At 36.0% G+C, this 25453-nt stretch overlaps 5 protein-coding genes across 5 annotated transcripts; 1 reads left to right on the top strand and 4 right to left on the bottom strand.

The window, feature by feature from the left end:
* Positions 1-424: 424 nt before the first annotated feature.
* Positions 425-8795, bottom strand: LOC18610516 (uncharacterized). Its single transcript, XM_018116437.2, has 13 exons — positions 8715-8795; positions 7731-8163; positions 6613-6859; positions 5657-5769; positions 3909-3988; positions 3545-3686; positions 3328-3408; positions 2947-3051; positions 2461-2643; positions 1636-1728; positions 1044-1183; positions 887-953; positions 425-764 (listed from the first exon to the last, which is right to left on the bottom strand). The coding sequence occupies exons 2-13, from the start codon at positions 8121-8123 to the stop codon at positions 645-647; spliced, it is 1764 nt and encodes a 587-aa protein (XP_017971926.2). The 5' UTR covers positions 8124-8163; positions 8715-8795; the 3' UTR covers positions 425-644.
* A 999-nt stretch (positions 8796-9794) lies between these two features.
* Positions 9795-14649, bottom strand: LOC18610515 (aluminum activated malate transporter family protein). Its single transcript, XM_007046209.3, has 7 exons — positions 14064-14649; positions 13589-13954; positions 13338-13475; positions 12977-13246; positions 12699-12835; positions 12455-12601; positions 9795-10831 (listed from the first exon to the last, which is right to left on the bottom strand). Exons 2-7 carry the CDS (start codon positions 13950-13952, stop codon positions 10181-10183), a joined length of 1707 nt encoding a protein of 568 aa, XP_007046271.3. The 5' UTR covers positions 13953-13954; positions 14064-14649; the 3' UTR covers positions 9795-10180.
* Positions 14650-16774: 2125 nt separating this feature from the next.
* LOC18610514 (aluminum-activated malate transporter 4-like) lies at positions 16775-20106 on the bottom strand. Its single transcript, XM_007046208.3, has 7 exons — positions 19799-20106; positions 19185-19567; positions 18931-19068; positions 18566-18835; positions 18338-18474; positions 18098-18244; positions 16775-17563 (listed from the first exon to the last, which is right to left on the bottom strand). Exons 2-7 carry the CDS (start codon positions 19525-19527, stop codon positions 16937-16939), a joined length of 1662 nt encoding a protein of 553 aa, XP_007046270.1. The 5' UTR covers positions 19528-19567; positions 19799-20106; the 3' UTR covers positions 16775-16936.
* Positions 20107-22458: 2352 nt separating this feature from the next.
* On the top strand, positions 22459-23406 carry PSRP3/1 (Ribosomal protein PSRP-3/Ycf65). Its single transcript, XM_007046207.3, has 2 exons — positions 22459-22825; positions 22933-23406. Exons 1-2 carry the CDS (start codon positions 22556-22558, stop codon positions 23206-23208), a joined length of 546 nt encoding a protein of 181 aa, XP_007046269.1. The 5' UTR covers positions 22459-22555; the 3' UTR covers positions 23209-23406.
* A 148-nt stretch (positions 23407-23554) lies between these two features.
* LOC18610512 (uncharacterized) lies at positions 23555-25425 on the bottom strand. Its single transcript, XM_007046206.3, has 5 exons — positions 24971-25425; positions 24775-24868; positions 24576-24613; positions 24361-24496; positions 23555-24181 (listed from the first exon to the last, which is right to left on the bottom strand). The coding sequence occupies exons 1-5, from the start codon at positions 25319-25321 to the stop codon at positions 23766-23768; spliced, it is 1035 nt and encodes a 344-aa protein (XP_007046268.1). The 5' UTR covers positions 25322-25425; the 3' UTR covers positions 23555-23765.
* Positions 25426-25453: the final 28 nt, after the last annotated feature.

The raw sequence follows: 25453 nt of genomic DNA, 5'->3' as shown, positions 1-25453 counted from the left end.
GAGTTTAGGCACAACTTCCTTTCAAATTCAAATGCCCCCCAGCACAGCAATACAAATTGAGATTCACATGGTGGTCGCCACTCCGCAGCACAGCTGAACCTCATTTTTCATTTCTCTTTTTATATGCAACAAAATCAAAGCACTATTCTGTTTTTTTTCTCTACGAGAAATCAGAAGAGGTATGTTTCTAATCTTTTAGTTGGCCCAAGGCTAACACGTACCAATCACTAGGTGTCCGTGGGTTGGGCCGGGTCAAGTTTGGGTTAAGTCCATCGGACCTACTTTTTAAAGTCAAACCGAAGCTCAATCCGGCTGACTTTTTTAATTATTATTTTATACTTAGACTTTTAAATAGATTGTAGGAAAAAACTATAATATTAAAAGAAATAAGAAACCAAAAAAAAAAAAAAAAATCAATAGAATATAAACAACAAAAATCACATATATAAAAAATTAATTAGGGATATGCCTCTCAAGCTTGAGCACATTTTCAGTAGCCAAAAAAAGCTTGAGCATATGGTCAGCCACAATGATACAACAAAGCTACCAATCAGAGCATTAGGAAAGAGAAAACCAACCTAATGAGGAAGAATAAAGTACCTCCGGTGACGAGGTCGTTGATGATTGGGTGAAACAGGTCTATCCTAGCTGGACATCATGACATGGTCGATAGACTGAAGTGCTTGGTTAGCGAAATAGCGGACATCAACATCTGGGTCCTCGCTGAGCTCCACCAAGCATGGACGGATTGTCTTCTCCACCACCTAGGGCAACAAACGGTAGGCCAGTGCAAACCAATTAGAAAAGAAAAAGGTGGAAACAAGATGGGGGAAAACATACAAAAGGGAAAAAGGTGGGAAAGTATGATCGAAATCGGAATACTTACAGACTGATCAACTATGGGAATGAGAGACTGCAAAACCTTTGCCACATTAAACTTAATGTTGGGGACCCTGCAGAAAGCAAAAATGCGGTCTGTCAATTATGGATCACTCTGATCAGAATACTAAACTTTTCCCATTGATTTTGCAAATTTTGCAAACCTGTCCTTTGATGCATTGATGACGACTGGCAACAGTTTAGAACATGTTATTTCTGACTCCATAATAGGAGCCAGGAGAGAAATGGCACGTAGAATGGTCATCCGATACAGATAGTGCGAATTGTTAACCATCTCTAATACCTGCTCAGGAAAGACCCTGACTTCCATGTTAAACAAAACTGTAAACTGAATAATAAGTAAATTAAACAGGGCAAAACAAAAACCAAAACACAATGCAAAGGTCAAACAAAATGACAAGAACATATGCATCCGGATTATCAACAAGCCAAAGGATGAAAAAACTATTCAAAAATCCACACGAAAGTTATCAAATCATTTCTCACTAAAACAAAGTGTGTTAGTGCACAGCATAAAAGAAAAAAGGTCAGTACAGACCTAGCAGGACTTTGTGCAAAAACTATGTAAAGCATAACTGCCACTCACAATTCTCATAAAAACTAAGCAAAGCTTGAACGACTAGCACAAACATCTATTTACTTTCAGCAGTAAAACTGTTATGGTTTTTCTTCTTTCACTTTACTATCCATTTTCTTTTTTTTACTGAAGATCAATTGTAAAATTATTGGACAGACCTGTGGAATAATGTGCTGCATAGCCCATTCTGGGCCAAATTCTTCAGCAAGACGCTTTAAATTGTTAGCAGCTGCATCTCGAATAGAATAAACCTGCAATAATACCATGCAAAATAGAGCTTGGATTAAAATCATATCATTTTTTGCCATCAGGAAGTAAATATTAACAATGCAGTGAGCAAAGTCTTCACATATTAAAAATAGACTTTTAGAAGTTTACTCCCTCCTTGCCAGCAATATAGTCCTTCCGCTATCTAGCTGCCCTAAATATGTTCCCCTTTCAACATACAGGCTGCTCATAGCCTCCTATATTATAGTACAAATCACAAGCCAAAAGCATTCTGAAATAACTAAGGATAAATACAGAACTAAACCAACGAAAGATATGGATGGATTTACTACACTTTTTTTTGAACTCATACATTATCAAACCAGACAATCTTAGAAGGGCAGAATATTTCATAATTAATAAACAGTATCAGGAATCCCATCGTTTAATTATTTAAAAATTTAAATTTTCTTATCCCATCATGAAGCCTTCCATAGCAATATAACCTGAAGATCCCATTTTGGGTCTTTTCTCAATGCATAGTCCCCAAAAATATCAGTCTACTTAAAGCAAATATTAAACAATCAAGAGAGAAACATACATATACATAAAAGGTTCTAAGGAGATTAAATTAAAAACAAAAGAAAATAAGATATAAAAACATAAAGAGTACAGAAAAATGCAAACAAAACATTTGTATGCAAGGGCGAATACAGAAAAGCAACAAGTCCTTTAAACTTATAGCTATTACACAGGCAAGATAGGAAGGCACCAACCTTATCCTGCATCCATTGCATGCAAAGGGCACCAAGTTTATCATCAAAAAACCCAACACCCAACTGACTTGCCAATAATGGTATATACTCAATTATTGCAAGCCGAACCCTCCAATGTCTATCCTCTGCAAGCTCAACAATGGCTGGTAATAAGGATTGGGACAATAGATCAATTCCAATAACCTGCCAGAAAAAGTTTATTTAACAACTTGAAAGCTGCTTAAGAGAATGCAGTTAACTTGAATATAATGGTTACACATAGAATGCACCGATAGCATGTACACCAAATAATAAGTTGTGATTAAAACTTAATTCTATTCACTGTTAGTAGCCACTTCTGAGACCCTGATGCCATTTTGCTTCAACTGTTTTTGTTTGTTTGATAAAAGTTGCAATCTCAAGCAAAAGCCAAACAACTAAGGTAGCAAAAAATAAGCAGATCAGCACACACAGAAAACAGCGGTGAAGCTTTAAATGGTGCCAAACCTGATTAACTTGATCAAGCTTGCTGATTATGTTGAGGCGCACATCAGGAAATTCATCCTTCAGAAGGGAGAGAAATATTGGAAGAAGCTGCTCGATAGTTGCATCCTGCAAGGACCATCAGATGAAGTTCAATAATCCCATAAAAGCAATTTAAACCAGTATCTTGATGCATCCAGCAAGAACATTGAGAAATCAACTAAAACAAACACAACTTAACAATAACAATAAAAAGACCTCATATCAGCCCAAATCCACTTGTAGGAGAAAATTTATGTTGCTACTTTTTTGTAAAATCAATCATTTCTAGCTTGTATCAGCATAAAATGAACCTTGAATTTTTCTTGCATACTTCCTCATCGAGGAATTACTTTATGTTCTTACCTTACCAAGGACAGGAGCCATTCCCATTATAACTGAAGCCAAAGCAGAGCGGACATGTTGGGAAGAATCTGATGACAGGTCCTGCAAAGGGCGTTTGCAATGCATCGAGATGAGTAGATGACCAATATTAAACATCACTTGAAACAAATACAAGTTTCTTCTCTAACGTAAAGTCATACAGGATAAGAAGCTTCTAAGTAATCATAAACGTCTGTACCTTCACACAAGGAAGAATGTGTTGGATTGCAAGCTCTGGACTCAAAATTCGACAAAATTTAGTTACTTTCCCGGCAGCTGCTATGCGGACTTCAGCCTCATTATCACGAAGTAACCGCACATATGCAGGCACCAAGTCCGTCCTTAAACATAAATAAAATGTTACAAACAAAGACCACCTCAGGTTAGTGTGACTAATAATCAAGAGAAAATAACATAAAGAATCATAATTACTGGCCAAAACACAATAAAAACCCTCTGAACCATTGATCACGTAACCTTGTAAGATAGTGATACATATGGTTACATCCTCGTTTGGTAAGGGGCAAAAGTCAATCTATATAGCATCAGCAATAAATAAATACCTAGTAGGCTCTGGCCCCACAGCTTCACAAAGCTCATATAATTGATTTGCAACCATATAACGCACACGCCAAGATTTATCCTGTTAGATACAAGAAATAGAACAAATATAAGAGCATGTAGTATCAACAAAACTATTTTCAGGCTAAAGATGCCTGAAACCATTCATAGAAATTGTTTCATATGCTACAGAATACTCAGGACACCCAATAGCATTCCCTCCCCGACACCCTTTAAAAAAATGTTTAATAAATCATGAAAATAGATCAAATCAGCAGTATAACTACATGATAAATATTGCTAATACAATAGAATGAAGTCTTTTAGTCACTACTTAAAGACTGACTTCTAAACTTCCACCTCAACAAAAGTTAGTTAGGGCTAAAAATTTAATATACATAAACAGGCCCCATGTCTCCTCTTACAGTTTTGATCCATATCATCTTTGATCTGAGGCACATTAACTTGATCAACTCGAACAAACCCCTAAGTGGCACAAAAATCGGTTTCTATTGTTCCTCAAGGCATATAAATTAATTTATTTTGCATGATCAAACCAACTTAGCTGATTATTCTTGCATGTCCTTCCATGCTTCATTCTGACTAAATGAAGCTTTAAAGAAAAGGATATTGATCATGCCAAAACTTTCTTCAAATTCCAAACACCTTACTCTCAAAAGAGTGCCAGTATGCACTTCTAGGCCCTAGCAATTGACATCGTATTCCTACTCATTTAAAACATATTTTGAACCCAAATTCCTTAAGAACTTGTAACATCACTCCAGGCCATGGGGGAAATAACAGAATAGCACCCAAGAAACAATGAACTATGAGTGGGTGAACCCTGCAAGGCTTCTATAGGAGAACCCTTGTCATGGCTAAAGTATAGGCTTCAATACAGTCAAAAGGCAGTAAGGCTTTAAAGAAAATATTAGAATAACTAATAGCAGACTAACAATACAGTCAACACTAAAAATTCATCATGCCCGGTAATGTCCTTCCTCATAATCTCTATCGCATTCTTCTTTGACTTCCTCTCACTCTCTCGCACTACCTTTGCCAAATAAAGTCAGTTAGTCCCTCCATGGGCTGGTTTGGAGTGGACAGAAAGGTGGAAGGCAGCAGGGAAGGTTTCATTCATCCTTCCCTCTTCAAAGCTATTTTGATTTTTGAAAATCTCATGCTACCCTCATCTACCTTCGGATTATTTTAAAGGTAAGTACATAGGTGCAATCCCACCATTCTCATAACGTCATTCTCATTAGTTGTAAAACTCCAAAACTTTGTCTTCGATTAAATCAACTGGATAACTCTTGAATTACTTCTCCCCAATCTGTAAACAGTTTTCTCCTACTATTCCACAAACCTTCCATTTTTATTCAATATTTTTTTAAATTCCATCATTGACCAACCCTTTTACTCCACTAAGTCTTTGGCTTGTAGACAATCCCAAGTACAATTTCTGCCACTGGTGTTACCATGAACCATAGCTTATGTGTTTTGATTAAGATGCCCATAGATCATGCAAAACAACAAAAACTATTACATTATTACTAGAAAAAGTACAAATGACCAGCCACAAAACTATGCTAATACATGGCAACAATTAACACAAGGTTATCAACAGTTTAACTATTCCATAACACATGCCCTACTAAATTATCAGAAACAAAGACAAGCAAGAAACAAAATTGTAAATTCACAAAAAATTAATGTAAACGAGAGAAATATACATCAGCTATGCATATACCTGAGAGAAATTGACAATAACGGGGAGAATGTGTGCAACGCAATCCTGGGACTCTAACAACTTTCCAAGAGCAGCGCATCCCTCAACAGCCAATAATCGAACTGAATCTTGATCTGACATACAAATTTAATAAAAGCTTCTAGCGTAAATTCACAACAAATGAATGTAAGATATAAAAACAGTTCAGCTATTACTAATACTATTTTTATCACGAACCTATAATTGAACAATTCCTGCATAATAAATCCAAGATTCGTAAAATGTATTGAATTTGAAAATCAACACCCTGTTCTTATAATTGCAGGGTTTCTTTGGCCTTGGGTGTAAGACTAGCTATTAAACCTGTAAGTTATATAGTACCAATCTAATTGAGGAGACAATTAAAGTTCCCCTGGAATTAAAAGAGTATCTTCAAGAGAAGAGACATCTGGTCAATCTTCCAATACGCCAAAAGAAAGGCTCTAAGAAGATTTTTTTTTTCTTTTTTTGTTTATTGCCTAATTGAACAAACAGCACATTTGATCCATCTCAATATAAGAAGTTTGACATTTCTGCTGCTGAGACTTGTCTGCCAAGCTATCAGGTGTCTTCACCTATGCCCATACCCTTGCAGGTTGCAGCAGCCATGGGAAGATGACTAACCTTTTAGCTGTTGCTAGATTTACACCCAACAATATTCTACTTTTTTCAGCTAACACAAAATAACTTTGATGTAGAATGCTAAGAAGCCCTACATCAAATTTTCTATAAAACACTAGTCTATTTCCGAATAGAAAAACACTATCTAAGCTTACTACATTCCACTATTTAAGCAACAAATTCATTTACTTTAAACATGGAGAAGGGGCAGGGAAGGAGAAGAAGCACATAAAGCAGTATCCATCTGTGGATATATAATGTAACCAAACCTAACAAGTAGGGAGATTTTTAAATCAAGTCTTAAATATTCAAATTACCATCTTGTGTAAGATCCTCAAAGATTTGCATGATGTCAGCCTTCAAATGAGCAGATTCCACTGTTGCAGCAAATTTCCCCAGATTTGATGCGGCAGACCTCCTTACCATAGGCATGTCATCTTGACACAACTGATTGTATATTGACCGTAATTCTGTTTTCAACATCTCAGGGGCACTTGGATAAGCAATATGAAACAGCCCGCAAGCTGAAACTCGAGCTGTAAACCATTCACCAGCAGCCAGCCTCTGAATATTTAAATATAAATTATAAAAAAATATCAAAAAACATGGCAGTTACTGAGAATAATGTGAATAAGAACTAGCATGACACATGAAAATAGAAGGAAACACATTCATGTAGGATGCAAATACAAGTAATGTCCGCATGCAAGTTACTCCAGTATATAAGATGAGATTGTTTTCCTTTTTCCCTTTCATTGTTATCCACTCTCTTTACCTTCTGTCCATGAATGTCTGCAAACATGCTTAAGAGAGGGGGAGGGAATAGATGAAAACTTCTAACCAGAAGAATAGCAATATTAGCTGTAGATAGGTGTTTGATAACATTATAAAGTGTTAAAATTAACAGTTGTAGTGATTTGATCTTTTAAGCATGTTTGGTTGTGCAAGTAAATAATAATTGGAAAGGATATTTTTAAGTGACAAAGGGAAAGTATTGAATATGGATGAGCCTACTTCTTACTGAAGGCAAAATGCATTTATTCAGAACCATTTTAAAAACTTATAATCACAAATCATGTTACTCCTTATTATTATTATTTAAATTTCCTTAGTATTATTGTTTAAATTGTCCTTCACATTAGCAATGTTTCACAAATAGTTAGTGTATTATGATCATAAAGCAGAAGTTGAAAGGCTTTTTAAAATTCATTGTATGCAGTTACTAAATAGCTTGCTTAACTAAATTCATCACCTCAATCTAAGACCTGTACCAAACAGTTTTTGGCATGTAATTAGCATCTAAGAAAACCTTAAAACTTTTTTCCACTGCTAAAACTTATAGTTGCATCAAAAACAGCAGCTAAATCTCACTAACGAGTAGGAAGAAATAGCTTTAAAACAAATAATAGAAAATTAAGAAAAAAAAAAGTCTAACCTTTACTAGAGGAATAAACCATTCAACCAAGTCATTCTCCCTCATTTGAGACCCAATTCTACACAATGATTCGACAGCTTTGTCCCTCACACAGGTTTCCTCAACAGTGCAAAGGGTTTCCAAAGGTGGCAGCAAAACATGTGCATGCTCAACACCCCCAACATAGGGAATAAACACTCCCAACTCCTCAGCCATTGCAAGAAGCACCTCGTCATCGTCGTCATTGTTTTCACTCAGAAATGGAATTAATTCCTTCCTGGTTCGCTCTTCCCCAAGAGCACATGCAATCGTTGATAGCCTACGGATTGAGTTCAAACGTAGTTGAATGTCATCATTTTTTAGCTCATCTATAAGGACAGCTATTGGATACAACGGTTCTTCAGCCATAGACATCCTAAATCGATTTCTGGCAGCTTCAATCGACTTGTTATATCTGTATGAGTACAGAAAAAAAAAATCTGTAACCAATCATTAATCACGAGTCATGTCAAATTATATTATAACAGTGTTCATCTTTGATCCTTAAATATCATAATTCCATCCACAATACTTCTAACTATATTCATCGCATTCTTCTTCAAACTTCTCAGCAATAAAAACATATAAAATTTGATAAATAGATCAATTCCAAACAGCATGATCCAAAAGAGGCCCTAAAATTCAAATCCAGGAACTGAAAAAAAATGTTATAACGAAAAATAAACAAGAATGAAAAAAGAAATGCTGAAAACACCGATTCCAAGCTAAAATCCCACTGCCTTGTTTGGCTTCCGAGGAGAAAAACAAAAACAAGGAGAACGGAATAGGAAATTTGAGAATTGAAAATACCAGGAACTGTAAGATCGGGAGAATCACAACATGAGAGTAACGGAGGTTAACACAAGTCAAAGATTAATAACTAAATAAATCAATATTTATTTATAATAATAAATTGAAAAATGTTAGAGAAGGGCGATAAAACTGAGAAATGGAAGCGGTTCTTACCGATCTCTAAGCCTTCCCGCCGGCCGTGTCGCGAGAAAAAAGAAAGAACGAAAGAGAAATGAAATATGTTCGTTTGTATTTATTTATTGTTTTATTTGCAAATTTGAATTTTTTTGTAATAGTTGGATTTCGAGGCCCATGATGATGGGCCTATTTGGATTGAAGGCCCACCATGTTTTTGGTCAACGGTCAATGGGCTTAAATACGCAAAGGTTTTTGGGTAATTTACATCTAGATCGCCCCTAATTTCAATTTTTTTTCATATAACACTTTGTAATTTCATTTTTCTAGGTTAATAATCTGTTCCTCCATTTGCATCTTGAGAATAACTTCTCTATCCCTACAAAGGGTTAAACCGTTAATTTTATCTAATAAATTAATAATTTAATCTTCTAACTGTAACAAAAGTTATCCACATAATATTGATAAGGAAAAAAAATCATGAGATATCATGTAAATAAAATTAAAATTATGAAGGATGGAGATAAAATATACTCCGTATTAATTTGACCTTCTATAAGATTCTTAATGTGATTCCTTTTGTGAATTTTGTAATTGATATGATAAACTTTTTAACTTGTTAACATTTTTATAATTTTAAATTCACTTAAATTTAAACATAATATCTAAAAAAATCTCTTTAAATTTTCAAAAAAATTAAAATAAATTTTTATTTTTTTATTGTGTTGAATCAAATTTTTATATTTTTATTTTGAGTCAAATAAATATTTATAATTAATGGTTGATTAGCCATTATTAATTAAAATACTATTTATCATTTTATATCATGTAACATTAATGCAACATATTGACCTACTAAAATGGATGACGACGTGACATAATTATGTGTTTGACATGCTAATGTGACATAATTATGTCAGCTTTCCTGTCAATGTTATATGAATAAAAAATGATAAATTACAATTTAATTAATGATAATTAATTTATCATTAAAAGATTTATTTGACATCAAATAAAATTATAAAAATTTAATTAAATAGAATAAAAAAATAAGAGGTTTCTTTTTTTTATTTTCTTAACAGAGTTCAAGCTTCAGCTGAAATAAAATGAAAGAACACGTAGCAAAAAACATTAACTCTCTATCTCGCCTTATACTTTTATTACTATCAGAAAGGAAAGTATGTTGACAGAACCCAACTTGATCATCATCATTGATTTTACCCTTCTTTCAGTTTCTCATGTATTTACCTCTGAATTTTGATTGCTGTGCTTCACCATCAACAATATAAAGTAACAACTTCAAGAAAGAAGCTGATCAGAGCAATTTCGGTAGCTAGGCTCACCCCTTCACATGAAGGTTCTTCCCAACTGCATTACTATATTTGTGTAGGCAAGCTACAAGAAAGCAGAAAACAATGTAAACCCTGACTTGTTTACTGTATTCGAATCAATTTAGTTCCATGGTTGAAGCCCAAAGTATGATCCTTGACCAAGTTTTCAAGAATTCAGTTCTTTGAGTGAAAGCAACTTCTTAGTCTGTTCCAAAAGCCTACCACCTCTTTTCCAGCTGGTTGGTCGATGGGTACCTTGAAATTTGCTTTCTCACTGAGCTCTTGAAATGCGTCGACAAGGTTTTGAAGCCTTGCAACAAACTCAATCAAGAGTGATGCAAATGTTGCTAAGGATAAAGAGCTAGCACTTTCATATATTTTGGATTCCTGTTGGCTCAGCAAGGCATCTGCAGTGAATGACAGACGCGGCCATGATGGTTTCTTGAGCATACTGTCTGAGGAAATTAAATCTGGAATGCGAGAGTCCATGCCCGTGTTTGGGTTCTGAACATCAAACATATCACTCAGGGATTTGATCACTTTGTTCTCATCATCTTTAACATCGATTATGCTCATCAAAGGTTCTTCATATTCCTTGAACTGCGGTGCAGTTGCCCAGCTTTCTGAATTGACTAGAAGGTATGATTTTTCGTCTATCTTCATTTGCAAATCCTCTCCTGCCTCATGTATTTCCTTGAGTATCTCTGCAGAGCTTAACTTTTCCATCTTTTCAATCTTGTCTCCAAGTTCACGCAGTACTTTAGCTCCTGCATTACCAACCCTCTGAAGCTCGCCGGCAAACACTTGTCTCTTCTCCGGTTGTGCCTGCAGGTACAAATTTACAAAATCTGATTATAGCTGTAAGGAAGTTGTCCAAAACTGTCAATAGCAAAACATGTGCTAGCACAAAGTTGTAGCTACAAGTGAAACAGCATTAGTCTTATGGCCGATTGGGATTCTTGTTGTAAGATTGAATACATTTTACCTTCTCGGCAAAAAAAAAAAAAAAAAGGAGCATTAAGTGCAGCCTATGATGAACAGATCATTCAAATTTTCAAAAGATTAATCCATTGTCGATGAACAGTGTTGGCCAATACGTGCCAATGCACCATTGTAGCCGCAAAGGAAAGGAGACAGCTTTGATTTTGTGGCTAATTGGGATTCTTATGCAAGATTGCATCCTTCTTCCCTTCTTGTCAAAAAATGGAGTGTTAAGTGCAATCTACGGTAAAAAGAGTAATGCAGAGTTCAAAAGTCGAAACAGTCTCCCATTGTCCATGAATGTTGCTTGTGGCATCCTAACCACTGTCGCATTTTATATCAGAGGAAACTGCAAATCTTAGTTACACCTAATCTTTCCACTACAAGCCCCTGATTGCTAAGAGAAGTGAAAATAATTTCTAATAATGAGTACCACATGTTTGTTAGATTAGACTAAACCTTGAAACTTTTCAGGTTAAACCAATTAAAACTACAGGATGATACAGTGAAAATCTTCGGTTTGATTGTATCTCCATATGAACAGCCAAAGTCAATCATAGATCCTGCACCCTTGTTTGTGCCTATAAGCAGCTTCAATAAACCCCGATTTTCTGTCAGCATTAATGCGAAATGGCTCGTACAGATCAGAAACTTTACCAGCATAGCACAAACAAGTGAACATATTTAGCAGTAGATATCATGATACCCAAAACCAAGAGACTGTTACGAAGATTAGAGGTTTCTGCTCTGCTATCATCCTGGATATACAAGCACCTTTTATGCCCTTCAGGAACTGTTTTTCATTTACTATTAAACATCACCATTTTGCTTCTTATCATCAAGTTGAGGACATAAAATGATGAACGCCACTGTAATAGTTGAAATAAACAGGAAAAGTATGATAAAGGAAGGTTTGTATCACTGCATAACTGGAAAGCACATGATTGTGTTGGAAATTCCTAAGCTTTGCCAGATTGATGGGGTCTTGTGGTTTTCCTTTGATGAGGACCTATCATATACAAATAAGGGCCCGCAACAAGCACAGATTACGTTTCTGTTTAAAGTATATAACCCTTCTTCCGATTGCTTAATAACTCAATGAAGTGACAAACGATGAGCAATAAATTTATAGAAGGCAGTTTTTCTTGATATTAAACGAAACTATGGGCCCTTTACAGCTGTAGGATATGGGTGTCCACAACTCTGGCGTGGCATCCTAGAGAGGGAGGGAATCATAAACAAGTGACTTATGCTGGAGCCTGGAAGGCATAGTCTACCAACCTTGCTTACTACTTTGAAAAAGAGAGGTCTAGCAGAAGTCAAACAGAGAAGTTTGAAATATATACTTTATAAAAGGATCTGCTAAAAATGTGGTAAAGCTATAATCTCTGCGGATCTTTCAATAAATATACCAGGGGATTGAAAATGTTGCTATTTGAAACAATGCAATGAGATAGGTCTTCTCACCTGAATTTCTGAAAGTATGCACCCATGCATTGCCATCACCATGAAAGCACAATGCCTCAGTGCACCGCTTACTTTGACATAATTTCTCCAAGGGTAGTTGAATGTTCTGTAAGGACCGTGTGGAGGCTCCCATAAGGCAAAATCTAGCTGGAAAAAGACAATGGTACTAAAAATAAATGAACAATTCCTTCATTCTGGGCCTGATAATGAAGACAGGATGGAAATCTGACATAAGAGAACATACCAGAGATTCCTCCTGGCTTGAAGACTGCACAACTGATCTATAAGCACTATACAATGGATCATCAGATGCTTGGTATGTAAGAATTTTGGAAGGGATCCTCTCATATTCAACACATTGCAGGTATCCATTAACACAGCCTAGAAAACAAAAATCAAGGGTATGAACCAAGCAAGTCATCACAGTAAGTAGTAAAACTTCAAAAAGGAAAAAACTGATAATTTGACAAAGAAACTACTCAAGCAGTTCTCAGAAAAGCATAAAATAGAGCTGGATCAAACCTTCCAACGAAGTAGCAACACTCTTGAAATTTTTAACCACCAATTTATGTAAATCCTCCCCTGACCATATGGGGTATATACATATATTTACAACCAAGCAAATGCCAGCACCAATCCCAATAAGCAACAATCGATAAAAAGCAGTGTCGAAGAAGGTTCTTGTGTTGTTTCCAGACACCAGTACGATACAATATGTCAACAAGAATACCCGAAAACCATATTCATATGTCTTCATGGGAGGGTACAATTTCGCATAACTTGCACAAAATCCTAAACCAGAAGGAATTTAAGGGTTATAAAAGCAGAATGAAACTTCTCATGTGGAATTATAATTCATACTATTAGCTGCTAGAACTCCAACCTGCTATGAAAATGCTAATCACAATGATAACTTCTTCAAACTTTCCAGCCAATATTGATAATTCTGCAATGCCTAAAGCAAGGGCTCCAGCAGAGAAAGTCCCCAAAGCTCGATTGAATCCTTTGTTAAGAGTTGCACCTACAATAGAGAAAGTGATTTCATCACCACAGTCCATGAACAAAAGCAAAGAAAAAAGTCAAGTCACAAATTTTGGATTGCCAGAAATGGGGCATGAATATTGAAGCAAATACCGACGCTGAATTCGAAAACCACGACAACAGTAAGAATTGCCCATATCGAGTATTGACTAGCATTCCTTAGAGGCTCTTTGAAAAATATAAGCAGTGATACCATAGCTAGCGAAAAGCCCATTTTCGCAGCGAAAAAGACCTTCCGAGGATCTGATTGACCCATTTCATATAACTTGACAGAGCTTTCTTGCAAACCATCCCAGAATTTATTAATTGAATCAGAACACGATCGAAAACACCTGCATTTAACTCCATCCTCACTACCATCAGAGCTGTTCAAACCGAATTCCGAATACCCTTTCCTTGAAAGCAATCTTTCTTTACTCTCATCGGTTGAACTCCGCAGAAAAGACCTCCCTGCCATCTCTGCATCAACATACAACAGAACGAAAAATACAATCAGAAACAGTAATTCAGAAGACCCCACAAATCTTTTTTCTTTTCTTAATCATAAATCGAACTTCTTCAAACATACCTGGTAAAGGGTGAGTAACAGATCAGATGAAAGTTATTGATGGAACTACAATTCCGAAGAAGATACGAGTCTATACATCTAGATTCCAGAGAGACAACGAAGGTGGTGGGAGGTGGGAATCTTTCATACGATGTCGTTTGCTTACGTGACGATGCTATACATGGAAGCTTGAAAAGTAGTTGGCAATTGTCACAAGAACGGGAAAGATGTAAACAACTATCCAAATTCAGGAGAGAGGCTTGGACTGGTAGGAGAGATCATCAGGTTTCCTAATCATCATTCCCTCCACGCGTCACCCGCCACTTGGTTTCAATTAAATAATTTTAGTTGAATAAATTGTTGACTTTGAGAGAAGCCCGTCGGACCTCAAAAAACCATTACCCCCACCTTCTCCTTTCCCCTGCTTTTGTTTTTGCATTATCTGCAAAATAACAGCTTGAACGTAAACACAGCACATTCAAGGGAAGACTTTCAATCTACGGAAAATGATTTTCTGTTTCATGCTTGGCATCATTGAAGAAAGTGACACTCACCATGTTGAACAAATTATTAGAAAGATAAGAACAAATTGTCTCCACTCGTCTTTTGTTTTACTTTGTGGCGAGCAATGGGTTACTTTTCTCCTCTGCTATATATCAGTTGGAACTGTTCCTTTCTTTGTCGGTTTCGAGATTGGTTTTTCGTCCTTAATCATGCGAGGATTAACAAGGATTATTACCAATAAAATTGGGTGGAATCCGATCTAAATCAGATTCATGCGACTTCCCTTAATCTGTTCCATGTTCGTAATTACAATCACTGCCCTGACCCGCATGTCCTTATGCTTTATTTTATTGCATAATCGAGATTTGACACCTGGTGTGGGGTCTGAACTCTGAACTACTATCTCATCTAGTCTGGTCTAGAAAATAAAAATGGCATGGGGTTATTGACCATACCTTTCTTGAACTTGAAAGCATCACTTTCATCCTACTCAGAAACCAAGATGCCTGCAGGTAAATGATTACTGGAAGAAATGAAGAAATTCCATGGTGGTTTAGCTTTTCTTTACTGAGATTTTCAGAGAGTATTTACTTATATATCAGATTCTGAAAAACAGAATTGCTCCTTCCGAACTTCAATAGACGATCTCTGCCTAATCCAGCCGCATCACAGATCATACCACTATTTGCTAATGGCTTGCTACCATGTGAATGAATATAACCAATCCATAACGAAGACAAAGTATATTCAGAAGCAAACAAATTTGAGACAATTGGTTTTTTTTGCTCTTAATTATAATTTTTTTACAGAAAAAAGGTATAATATTCAAAAAAAAGTTTATAAATTATTTTTAAAAAATCAAATAAATTATTATTTCAATTGTATTTAATTAAGTTTATTTATTTTTATTTTAAATCAAATAAATATTTATAATTAAAATAAAAAGTAAAAATATCAAATAATAATGTCATTATACTACATCAACGTATAACGTTATTATCATGATATGTTAATATACTGCGTGGCAACGAATAACATGTTACATTTTATTTGATTCGAAATAAAAGTAAAAAAATTTAATTTACATAATAAAAAAATAAAATTTTATTTAAATTTTTTTAATAGTTTAAAGATTTTTTTAAATATTATACCTAAAAAAATATGTATTTACATAGAAAAATAACTGAGTTTTCAAGGCTAATATCCTTTATAAGCACTTTTTTTTGTTATTATAGTAACCAAATTTTGGAGGAATTATAGTAACTGAGTTTTCAATGCTTTTTTTTTTATGGTAATTGTATAAGAGTCTTTCCGTTTTAGGTTTGGGACCACTCTATATTCTTGTTGATAGCTTATATTTTTTTTGGAAAATTCATTGTATACTTTTAGGTCTTATTACCTTTTCGAATAACTTACGTAGATGTTTTTTAAAAATGTCTTAAAGTCGAATTATTTGCTTAAACTCATAAATCCGTTCACCGAACCCACCCTGAGTTGAGTTTGAGTACAAAATTTTAAGCTCGAGCCCAACTTCAATTCTATATGTGAATATTATTAATATTACTTAAAGAGCAAGCTACTAATTCTTATCCTAATTTGATCCATGGATATCTCATGCTTTAAAACATCATGAAAGCATACTTTATTCAACCTTTTTAACTAAGATGAAATGTTTGTAACCCCTAATTTTCCATATTCATAAAAAATATGAGATAATTAATCCTTCATAGAATTATACATAAATTTGTTTCAATCAAAATTAATTTGAATTCCATATTCTTAAATTTACCATATAAGTGGATAACTTTTTTTGTATAATTGTGATCCTAGCAATGAAACATAATGTTAGCCCAAAATGTCTATATATATTGTGCTTAATCCAACTATTTAACATCAATCTTTACTGTAATTCTTCCATGGCTGCCCCTCTCCAAATCAAGCCAGGGCCATCTCCTACTTCTCCTTGGGGACCATGGCAATCTAAGATAATGTAGTGGGTGGTCAAGGGAGAAAGAGTCTCGTGAAGAGATAGGTGCCTAGATAGGAAAGATCATATAATTTGTGTGAACATTAGTCCAATGGCTTCAACCCAATCACGGATTTGGAGAGGGTGAAAGCAAGCTCTTCATCATTATCTTTCGATTAATTTGTTGAATATTTTGAACCAACTTTCACATGCTTGACAGTTAACAGTAGCAATAAGTCCACTGATTGAGCTGGGTAGATGCTTTGGAGTGAGAACTTTTGGCTCTTGACCGAATTATTATCGATTTGACAATCAGACGGGACACAAGATCTATCACCAAATCTAATGGAAATTCCTGTAAATATGGTTGTCGTTGAACCAAGAATGACCCCACCACCCTGTAATAATGAACGACATGATCACCCTAGACAACCCAAGTGCCGACCCTTTTCTTACCAGTTGGCATGTTGATGACAGGCTCCTTGAAGTTGGCTTTCTGACTCAGTTCTTCAAAGGAGTCCACCAGATTGCCTAGTCTAGCAACAAATTCTATCAGAAGCGAAGCAAATGTTGCCAAGGACAGAGCACTGGCGCTTTCGTATGTTTTGCTTTCGTCTCCCTTGACGAATGATTCAGCCTTAGATGAAAGGTTCGAGGGCCATCTCCTGAACATATTTTGTGCAGTCTCGGATGGAGGTAGAGAAGCTGTCCTGGCAGGAATTGACCTCACGTCCAGCACAGCCTCACTCAATGATTTAAAGCCCAGCTGCATGTTCTCATCTTCCTGTGCGTCCACGAGGTTTTTAAGGTCTTCGAGTTCCTTGGGCCTTGCCCGAATTTCCCAGCTCTCAGAATTCACTAGAAGGTAAGACTTTTGGTCTATCTTTTTCTGCAACTGCTCGGCTGCCTCATGGACAGTTTGAAGTATGTCACCAGGACTCAGTTTCTCCATTCTCTCTATTTTGTTTCCGAGCTCTCGTAACACTTTAGCACCTTCTGTCCCAACCCTCTGAAGCTCGCTAGAGAATACTTTTCTTCTTTCGGGGGAGGCCTGCATTGTGAACATCATGACAGGAATGATGTGAAGAAAAAAAGGAAGTGAGTTATGGCTTGTCAGCTATGGCCTACACCATAAAGTTACATAGCCTCCATAATTCAAATTTTTGTCAAAACTCTCAACCATACGTTTAAATTTAATGTTGATCTTAAGCGCATGCAGTTCAGATTGTAAAAGTAAACATAATTCTTCAAAAATACACATTGAACCAACCAGGACAAAACCAATTTCAGAATGCTGAGAATCATTCAGATAGAATGACCATATTTTCCTAACTACTGAACTGAATTGAAGCACTCCTGTTTTGGGAAATTGAGGAGCAGGTTTCCTAGGTGTTGCTCTGCATTGAGAAATCAGAAGGCAGCAGTCTGCAGCCTATTTTGGGAGTCCTAAAACTGTAAAGATTTTTGTGTGTTAAATTCATCAATTCATCTTATCTGCTACTTTCAGTTGATTTTCCAGCATTATTGTGCTTCTATGTAACGGTATCAAAGAAAGAAATATGGGCAGAATTGTGGATATAGTCACCTGTATTTCTGAAAGGATGCACCCATGCAGTGCCATTACCATGAATGCACAATGCCTCACTGCACCACTTACTTTGACATAGTTCTCCCAAGGATAATTACGCATTCTGTAACGGCCATGGGGTGGTTCCCAAACTGCAAATCCAAGCTGCAAAAGATTTGAAAATCCTTACAATCCCTGGAATCATTTGCCCAACAAGCCAAACTGTTGCATAAACCTATTATGGCAATTGCAACGTACCAAAGTATCTTCTTGGCTTGTAGACTGCACCACTGATCGATAACAATTATAAAGTGGATCATCAGAAGCTTGGTATGTAAGAATTTTCGAGGGAATTCTCTCATATTCAACACACTTCAAGTATCCATTAACACAGCCTGGAAAAAACGAGATGGTGAACAAAGAAATGTAAGATTGATGCACCTATTGGTAGATTAAAGAACTTTCTGAAATTGAAAAAAAATCAACCTTCCAAAGAAGTGGCAAGATCCTTAAAATTTTTCACCACTAAGTTATGCAGAGATTCACCAGCCCAAATCGGATATATACATATATTTACAACAAAACAAACACCAGCCCCAACTGCAATGAGTACCAATCGAGTCAAAATTGCCTCAGTATATGCCCTAGTCCTGTTACCGGCTATCATAAGGATGCAATATGTTAATACAAATACTCGGAATCCGTAATCATAAGGCTTCATGGTCGGATACAGCCTCAAATAGGATGCACAGAATCCTATCCACAGCAAAGAAACACAATTAAAAATGGAGGAATTGAGTTTGTTTTGGCTTCAAGCTAAACAGTTTATTAACCTTTCCAATCACACTGACCTGCTACGAAAATACTTATAACAATAACACCTTCCTCGAACTTGCCAGCCACCAATGATAGCTCAGCAAAGCAAAATGCAAGTATTCCAGCACAGAGGGTTCCCAACCCGCGATTGAATCCTTTGATAAAGGTTGCACCTGCTTAAAAGAAATTAATGAACTTTTTCTGGGAATTCAGCAAAACTGATTTTGAAACAGAAAAGACAGTCAAAAATTAATCTAGGGTAATGTTGAATCGATGAGGATGCTAATACCTATACTGAATTCAAACATCACTATGACTGTGAGTATTGCCCAAATTGAATACTGTGCAATATCCTCAAATGATCCTTTCCAGAATATGAGCAAAGACACAATTGACAATGCCAGTCCCATTTTCATTGCAAATATGACTTTCCTGGGATCAGAACGACCCATTTCCAATGCTTTCCTTCCAAAATCTTTCAAATCATCCCAAGAGTTCTTGATTTTTGCTCTCGTAACTTTCAGATACGTCCATCGGCTACCTGTATCTTCATCTCCCCTAAAGCTGACCAAAAGAGGCAGCCTTGCCTGACTGTTATCTGCCCAATCATGCTTCAGAGACCCCATTTTCATCACCCTTTTCTCCCCTTCTCTTCTTCACCGGACAACAAATCTGCATGTTCAATCCCAGACGTTTGCAAGAGAAAGATCAAACAAAGTCTAAACAATTAAAACAAGTTCTTGACAGATGATGCACCCAAATCATTAAACAAGCACCATACACCAGTCAACTTAACCAAAAAAAAATCTGCATATTGAAGTCTTGTTTCGGACAAGAATATTACTTTGGAAGCCATTGATTTAGTAACTGACACAGTTAGGAACAAAGAAAAGGGCAACTTACAGAAGTACAATCGATCGGGACTAAATTTGTAGGGTTTGTACCAATGATGGAAGCTTCAGTTTCCTGCCTACAGAAGCTTGCTATAGACTAGCATTTTCCCAGCAAAATACAGCATCCATGTACAGATGATGAAGACCGTGTCTATAGTAAAACCTCACACCAACAATCCTTTTCCCCTTTATCTAATTCTATACCACATGCACTTCCAGCCAAGAATGGCACTTTCTTTACCAATTGCTAGCAACATTGCTCTTTTTCCTTTTTGACCTTGTTCTTTCCTGCTTGAGCTTTCAGGATTCAAGCATGCTTTCAACATATACCGTTCTCTGATTTGAATAAAACAGGGCTTTAACTATCCTATTTATACACCAGGATTATTTTATGTTGATTAAAATGTCACATGGAGGTTTAGCTAATACTGTTACAAAAACACATGTGAAACCAGAAGGAATTTGGTCGCAATACTGAGGAACTGTCATTTTTTCTTTCTTTCTTTTTCTTTTTCATGGTGGGGTCGTATAATTCCACTGATCTTCCATGACTGTGACTTTTCCACACGAAATTACCTTACCTTTTGGTCTATGAGATGAGTTACCAACGCACAGAGACATGGAGGATATTCTGTCATCATCATCTACAAGCGGGACCATGCTCATTGGAAATCTAGAATTTATCCCCACAATCATAAATCAGATGAGACAATGAGAGGGTCTACCATAATCTTCATGCTGTACCTTATCTGTGGCTCTCAAGTTTCAGACAATTGTTCCCCTTTGTTATCCAGGTACCAACTGTTTCGATTATGGAAAGTATCCATGTGCAATGTTGAATGTTCACTTAGCCCCAATCATGTAAAGGGATGAAATCTTTGGTCATTCTTACACTTCCTGACTTTCCTTTGCTTTTTTTCCCCTTTTAATGAATCTAAGTGTCCATATTTTTTCAGTACATATGATAGATTACACAATAAAGATAAGTCACTCATCACATCATAAATTTCAGTCCTTTCTCGAAATAAATTGTACAATTCATATTATACCTGCAATGCAATATTTTCATATATTTTATTCATAATTTTAAATTTTGATCAAAAAACATATTTTATTTTGTAGACAAGGACTTGGTCAAGTGAATTGATGTCCAAATGTACAAATTTCACTTTCAAAGAAAAGGAAAAAGAGCCAATAATTAGTGCATGGTATCCACTTGAATCCCCAAGTATCCCCCACCAATAGGGCCAATACCATACCTTCTCTTTGGCTTAGGCACTTTAAAAATCTTTGTATTATGTCTATTTCATGCAATTAAGTTTTTATTCTTTTATTGTATCTAAAAAAATTATTATTTTTTCATTTATAATTACATAAATCCTTAATTTTAACAAAAAATTAATAACTCATTAACCCATCAAATCTAATACTTGTTGAAATATTTTATTTACGTGGTAACATATCGTATATCACGTGAAAGACATTGCAGTTAAGTGTAATTAATTTTTTTTGTTAAAATTAAAAGTTTCTATAAGTATAAATAAAAAGATAAGAGTTTGTTTAAGTTTAATCTATGATTCAAAGATTTTTTTAATGATTTAAGTCATTTTCTTGTTTCTTTTCTAATGAAGACAAATAATCTACAGATAAAATCCGGAAGGGTTGGGGCAGGAAGGTTCCTATCAACAAGCTACCAAATAATGGTCCTACCAATACAAGTTACATTAATCACTTTTTTGGGTTTAGGGATGTCACCATTGCTTTATACATAACTAAGATGTGAACCAATAAATTGAAATCTCTTCAATTATTCAAAGCAATATAAAGCCTAAGAATTTTTAAATTCTTACAGTGATACAAAATAATTCCCTTAAATTATTAAAGTATGGGGCATGCACTCGAATTAAATGTTCATTACATGGATGCATGGTACATAATTTATATCACATGCTAGAATAACGAAATATTACAATTAATTTTAGAAAAAACAGAAAAAAAAAAGGCAGTTTAACTTAAAACCACATAATTGCTTGGTTCATAATTATGAATTATTCATAATTATGAATTATGACTATTTTTCAATTAATTAAGCTTGAAAAAAAATATACAAAAGTAATCTAAGGATAGGGGTGAGCAAAATTGAACAGGACTAATGATCAAACCGAATCGAATGTAATTTGAGTAAAATGATTCAGTCCAATTAGTCCATTAAGTCTATTAGTTCAAAAAATTTGGTTCAATAGGTTATTTGATCAATTCTCGATTTTAAAATTTTTAGATCAAAATGAGCAAAAGATCAAATTAATTATACATATTATTTTTAAATTTATGTAAAATATATATTTTCATTATTAATTTTCATATCTTATAATTATGGATGAAATTTATGAATTTTAATATTTTAATTTATAAAAAATAATAAAATTTTAATTTTTTAATTTAAAATCAAACCAATTCAATATTTAATTAATTTTTTAAAATATTTAATCTATAAATATGACGAATCAAACCGTAGACGTAAGAGGTTGAGAATTGTTGCCAGGGTTGATCTGTTTTGGGGAGTTGAATGGACCTTGGGAAAAGGCCCAAGCCTGGTCAAAAGCCCATAAACCTCCTCCTACCCAGAGAGCAAAGCCCCACTGCCACCGCCCCATGTCCCTTATCCAATCCCAAACTCTTTCTGATCAGTGGGAGAGAGACACGATGGAGTAACTTGAGACATAAACACACTCTTTCTCTCTCTGTGTCTCTCTTTCTGCTGTAGAAGATGTTATCCATGGCAACTCAATCTAGTGTTAATAGTACTCTCACTTGGCATTCACTTCCTTATCAGAAACCCGCCTTGAAATCATTCAACACCGCCATTTTCTTTAAGACAAAGGCCGGTTTGAGACAGTCATCGACCGGTCTGGCAAAAAGAATCACACCCACTTCGAGAATTGAAAGACTAACTGCTTCAGCAGCCCCTGAGACACTCACAGCTGAGACATCCACAGAAACTGAAATACCATCTGTCACGACCTCTCCAGAAACTGAGGTTCAAATCCCCTGCTTTCTCTTACTACAGCTACCTGCTACACCTGCAGATGCTTTCTTGCGTTTATGTGTTTTGCTTGATATAACGAGTTGTTGTCTATTTTGCAGAAGGTGGTAGTGAAGCAGGTTGAGAAGTCGAGGCTGGTTTTGAAATTCATATGGATGGAAAAGAACATCGGGCTTGGTCTTGATCAGGTGATACCTGGGCATGGCACTGTTCCTCTAAGTCCATATTTCTTTTGGCCAAGGAAAGATGCATGGGAAGAGCTCAAGGCCACTCTAGAAAGTAAGCCATGGATATCTCAGAAGAAGATGATTATCCTTCTTAATCAGGCCACTGACATCATCAACCTATGGCAGCAAAGTGGTGGCAACCTCTCCTAGATGTGCAATGTAGGATATACTCTGGCTTTTCTTCTTCTTTTTGGCCTGCTTGTTATATTTCAGCTATTGGATTTTGATTTACAATTGAGATCTCGTTATGCCTGCATTTGTTGCATTTCAATCAGCTCTGTAGAATGGCCTCATTGTGCAGCATTGATCAGCTTCTTAATCTTGTATTTTAGCTAAACTTTCCTGTCACTTTTATTTTCTCAATTTGCTTTTGGCTCTGTTTAATTTTTTTTTTCTTAATCAATATATGAGGAAGCCCATAATGGCTACATTACACCATTCCAACAATGAGACTTCTCTCCTTCTTTGAATTAACTACTTAACAAAGTGAAACAGAAGCAAGGAAAGCTTCATCTCTTATCAGAACTTCATTGTCAATTACATATCTCTGTTCAAGAATTCTCACCATGGAAAAAAATTGGGACAGTTTTCATTAGCTCTCTTTTACAGAAAAGATAGCTACAAACTTCTCCTCTTCATACATCAAGATTCATAAGGCTTTTCTAGACTCCAATCCGTCAGAAATCGCTGCAATATGTAGCATCAAACTATTTTTCCTCCTCCAGCTCCAAAAAGAGAAGATAGGCAACTAAGCCAACCACAGGGATAAATTTAAGGTAATTTACTAGAGGTACCCTGCTTTTCTGAACATTTTGTAGGTTCTCACCTATCAACCAAGGCTGGAAGATTATGTAAAAGCATATATCCCAAATGAAGGCATATGCCAGCCTTTCTGATCCCAAATAACTTATCAGGAACTGCCATCTATCTGTTATGCTCCCAAAATCACCATCCATTCGCCCAATGAGAGCCCATATTGCAGATAACAGACATACAGCACCACCAATCAATCCCACCACGGGTGCACCATTTGTCATCACAGAGCCTAGTGGAGAGCGCTTGCTAGGAGGGCCGTCTGCATCAGCTTCATTCAGCCGGATTGCCATGTAAGGAATTAAGAATGCTGGCATCACATAAAGGAGGAATTAAGCATTTGCTTCAAAAATAAACTATAATATCCTGTTGATGATCCATTGTATAATCGCAAAAGTGATGCACAAGCAACAGTAAAACATTTTAATTGCTAATCAAATGTGAAGTGATCGAATTAACATAAGCTTGAGAGTTTGGAAGGAAGCATACTGTTTGTAAGGAACATCTGCAGACCCCAAAGAACATCAAGGGAACCTTTGTATCTGTCTCTCTTGCAATCCGTGTACAACAATGGAGCAAACATTAGCGTCCACCCAATAACAAAGTTGAACAATCCCTCAGACATCTGACATATATTAGATTGAATAAGCCTTCATGGGAAAGAACAAAACTTTCACTTCACCTAAATATGATGTGATGCTTACCGGGTGAAGAACTGGGGCATCAATCAGACGAATGCCAACTACTCTGCCAAAAAAGGTTCATTGTTTGTATTGATAATCATATCATGGAAAGAAAACAATAAAAAAAGATTTTTTTTGTCCAAATCCGACTAGAAATGTAAACAAAATTTTGCTTTGCAAAACTAAATACTATAGCAATCCAAGGAGCTGTCGAGTGTACCAGCATTCGTCAAAGGCAAGATGAAAAGGAAATTGAGAGAAAGGCCGATGAGAGCGTTAATTGTCTCTGAACTGATTGCCCATACGGGATCTCCCTGGTAAACTCCAAAAAAGAAAAAGAGAAATTGACCATCAATCTTTTTGTTTGTAAGAAATGAAGAGAAGCTGAGAAAAGAAAAAGAAGTAGCAATGCATACAGGAGCATAAGGCAGCAAAAAGAGCCACGAGATGTAAACAGCCTCAGCGGTCCAGAGAGCCACCTGAAAGACTCGCCGCAGACTATCACCGTCGCCTTCTTCCGAGGCGGGACTCACAGCGGTGGACTTACGGCGAGACTCGCGGCATACGGGGGCCGTCGAATGTTGGGACGTTGGGTTCGTGGGGATAGAAAAGGAGATTGCAGGCCATGTTTTTCCGGGATGTTTGCAATAATAGAGGTGGTGACGAGAGAGTGAAGAAGGGTCGGAATCGAAAGATCTAGGTCTGGGTCCTGGAAGAAACGTGCCATGGGTGTTGCAGAGCAAAGCTTGAGTTGCTATCAAAGCCATGTCCTTCACCGTTTCACTTCCTCTTCATCTCCTTGCTTAGCTGATGAAATTGGGGCTGAGTTTGTCATACGTGGTTCACCCATCATCCACACTGACCAGGCAAATTTCCGCCTTTGGTGTAATTTTTTTTTT

Source organism: Theobroma cacao, chromosome 2, assembly GCF_053813885.1.
Source record: "Theobroma cacao isolate CCN51 chromosome 2, ASM5381388v1, whole genome shotgun sequence".
In the NCBI taxonomy this organism is placed as follows: domain Eukaryota; kingdom Viridiplantae; phylum Streptophyta; class Magnoliopsida; order Malvales; family Malvaceae; genus Theobroma; species Theobroma cacao.
The sequence above is the reverse complement of the archived record's forward strand: the minus strand, read 5'-3'. Positions and strand labels throughout refer to the sequence as shown.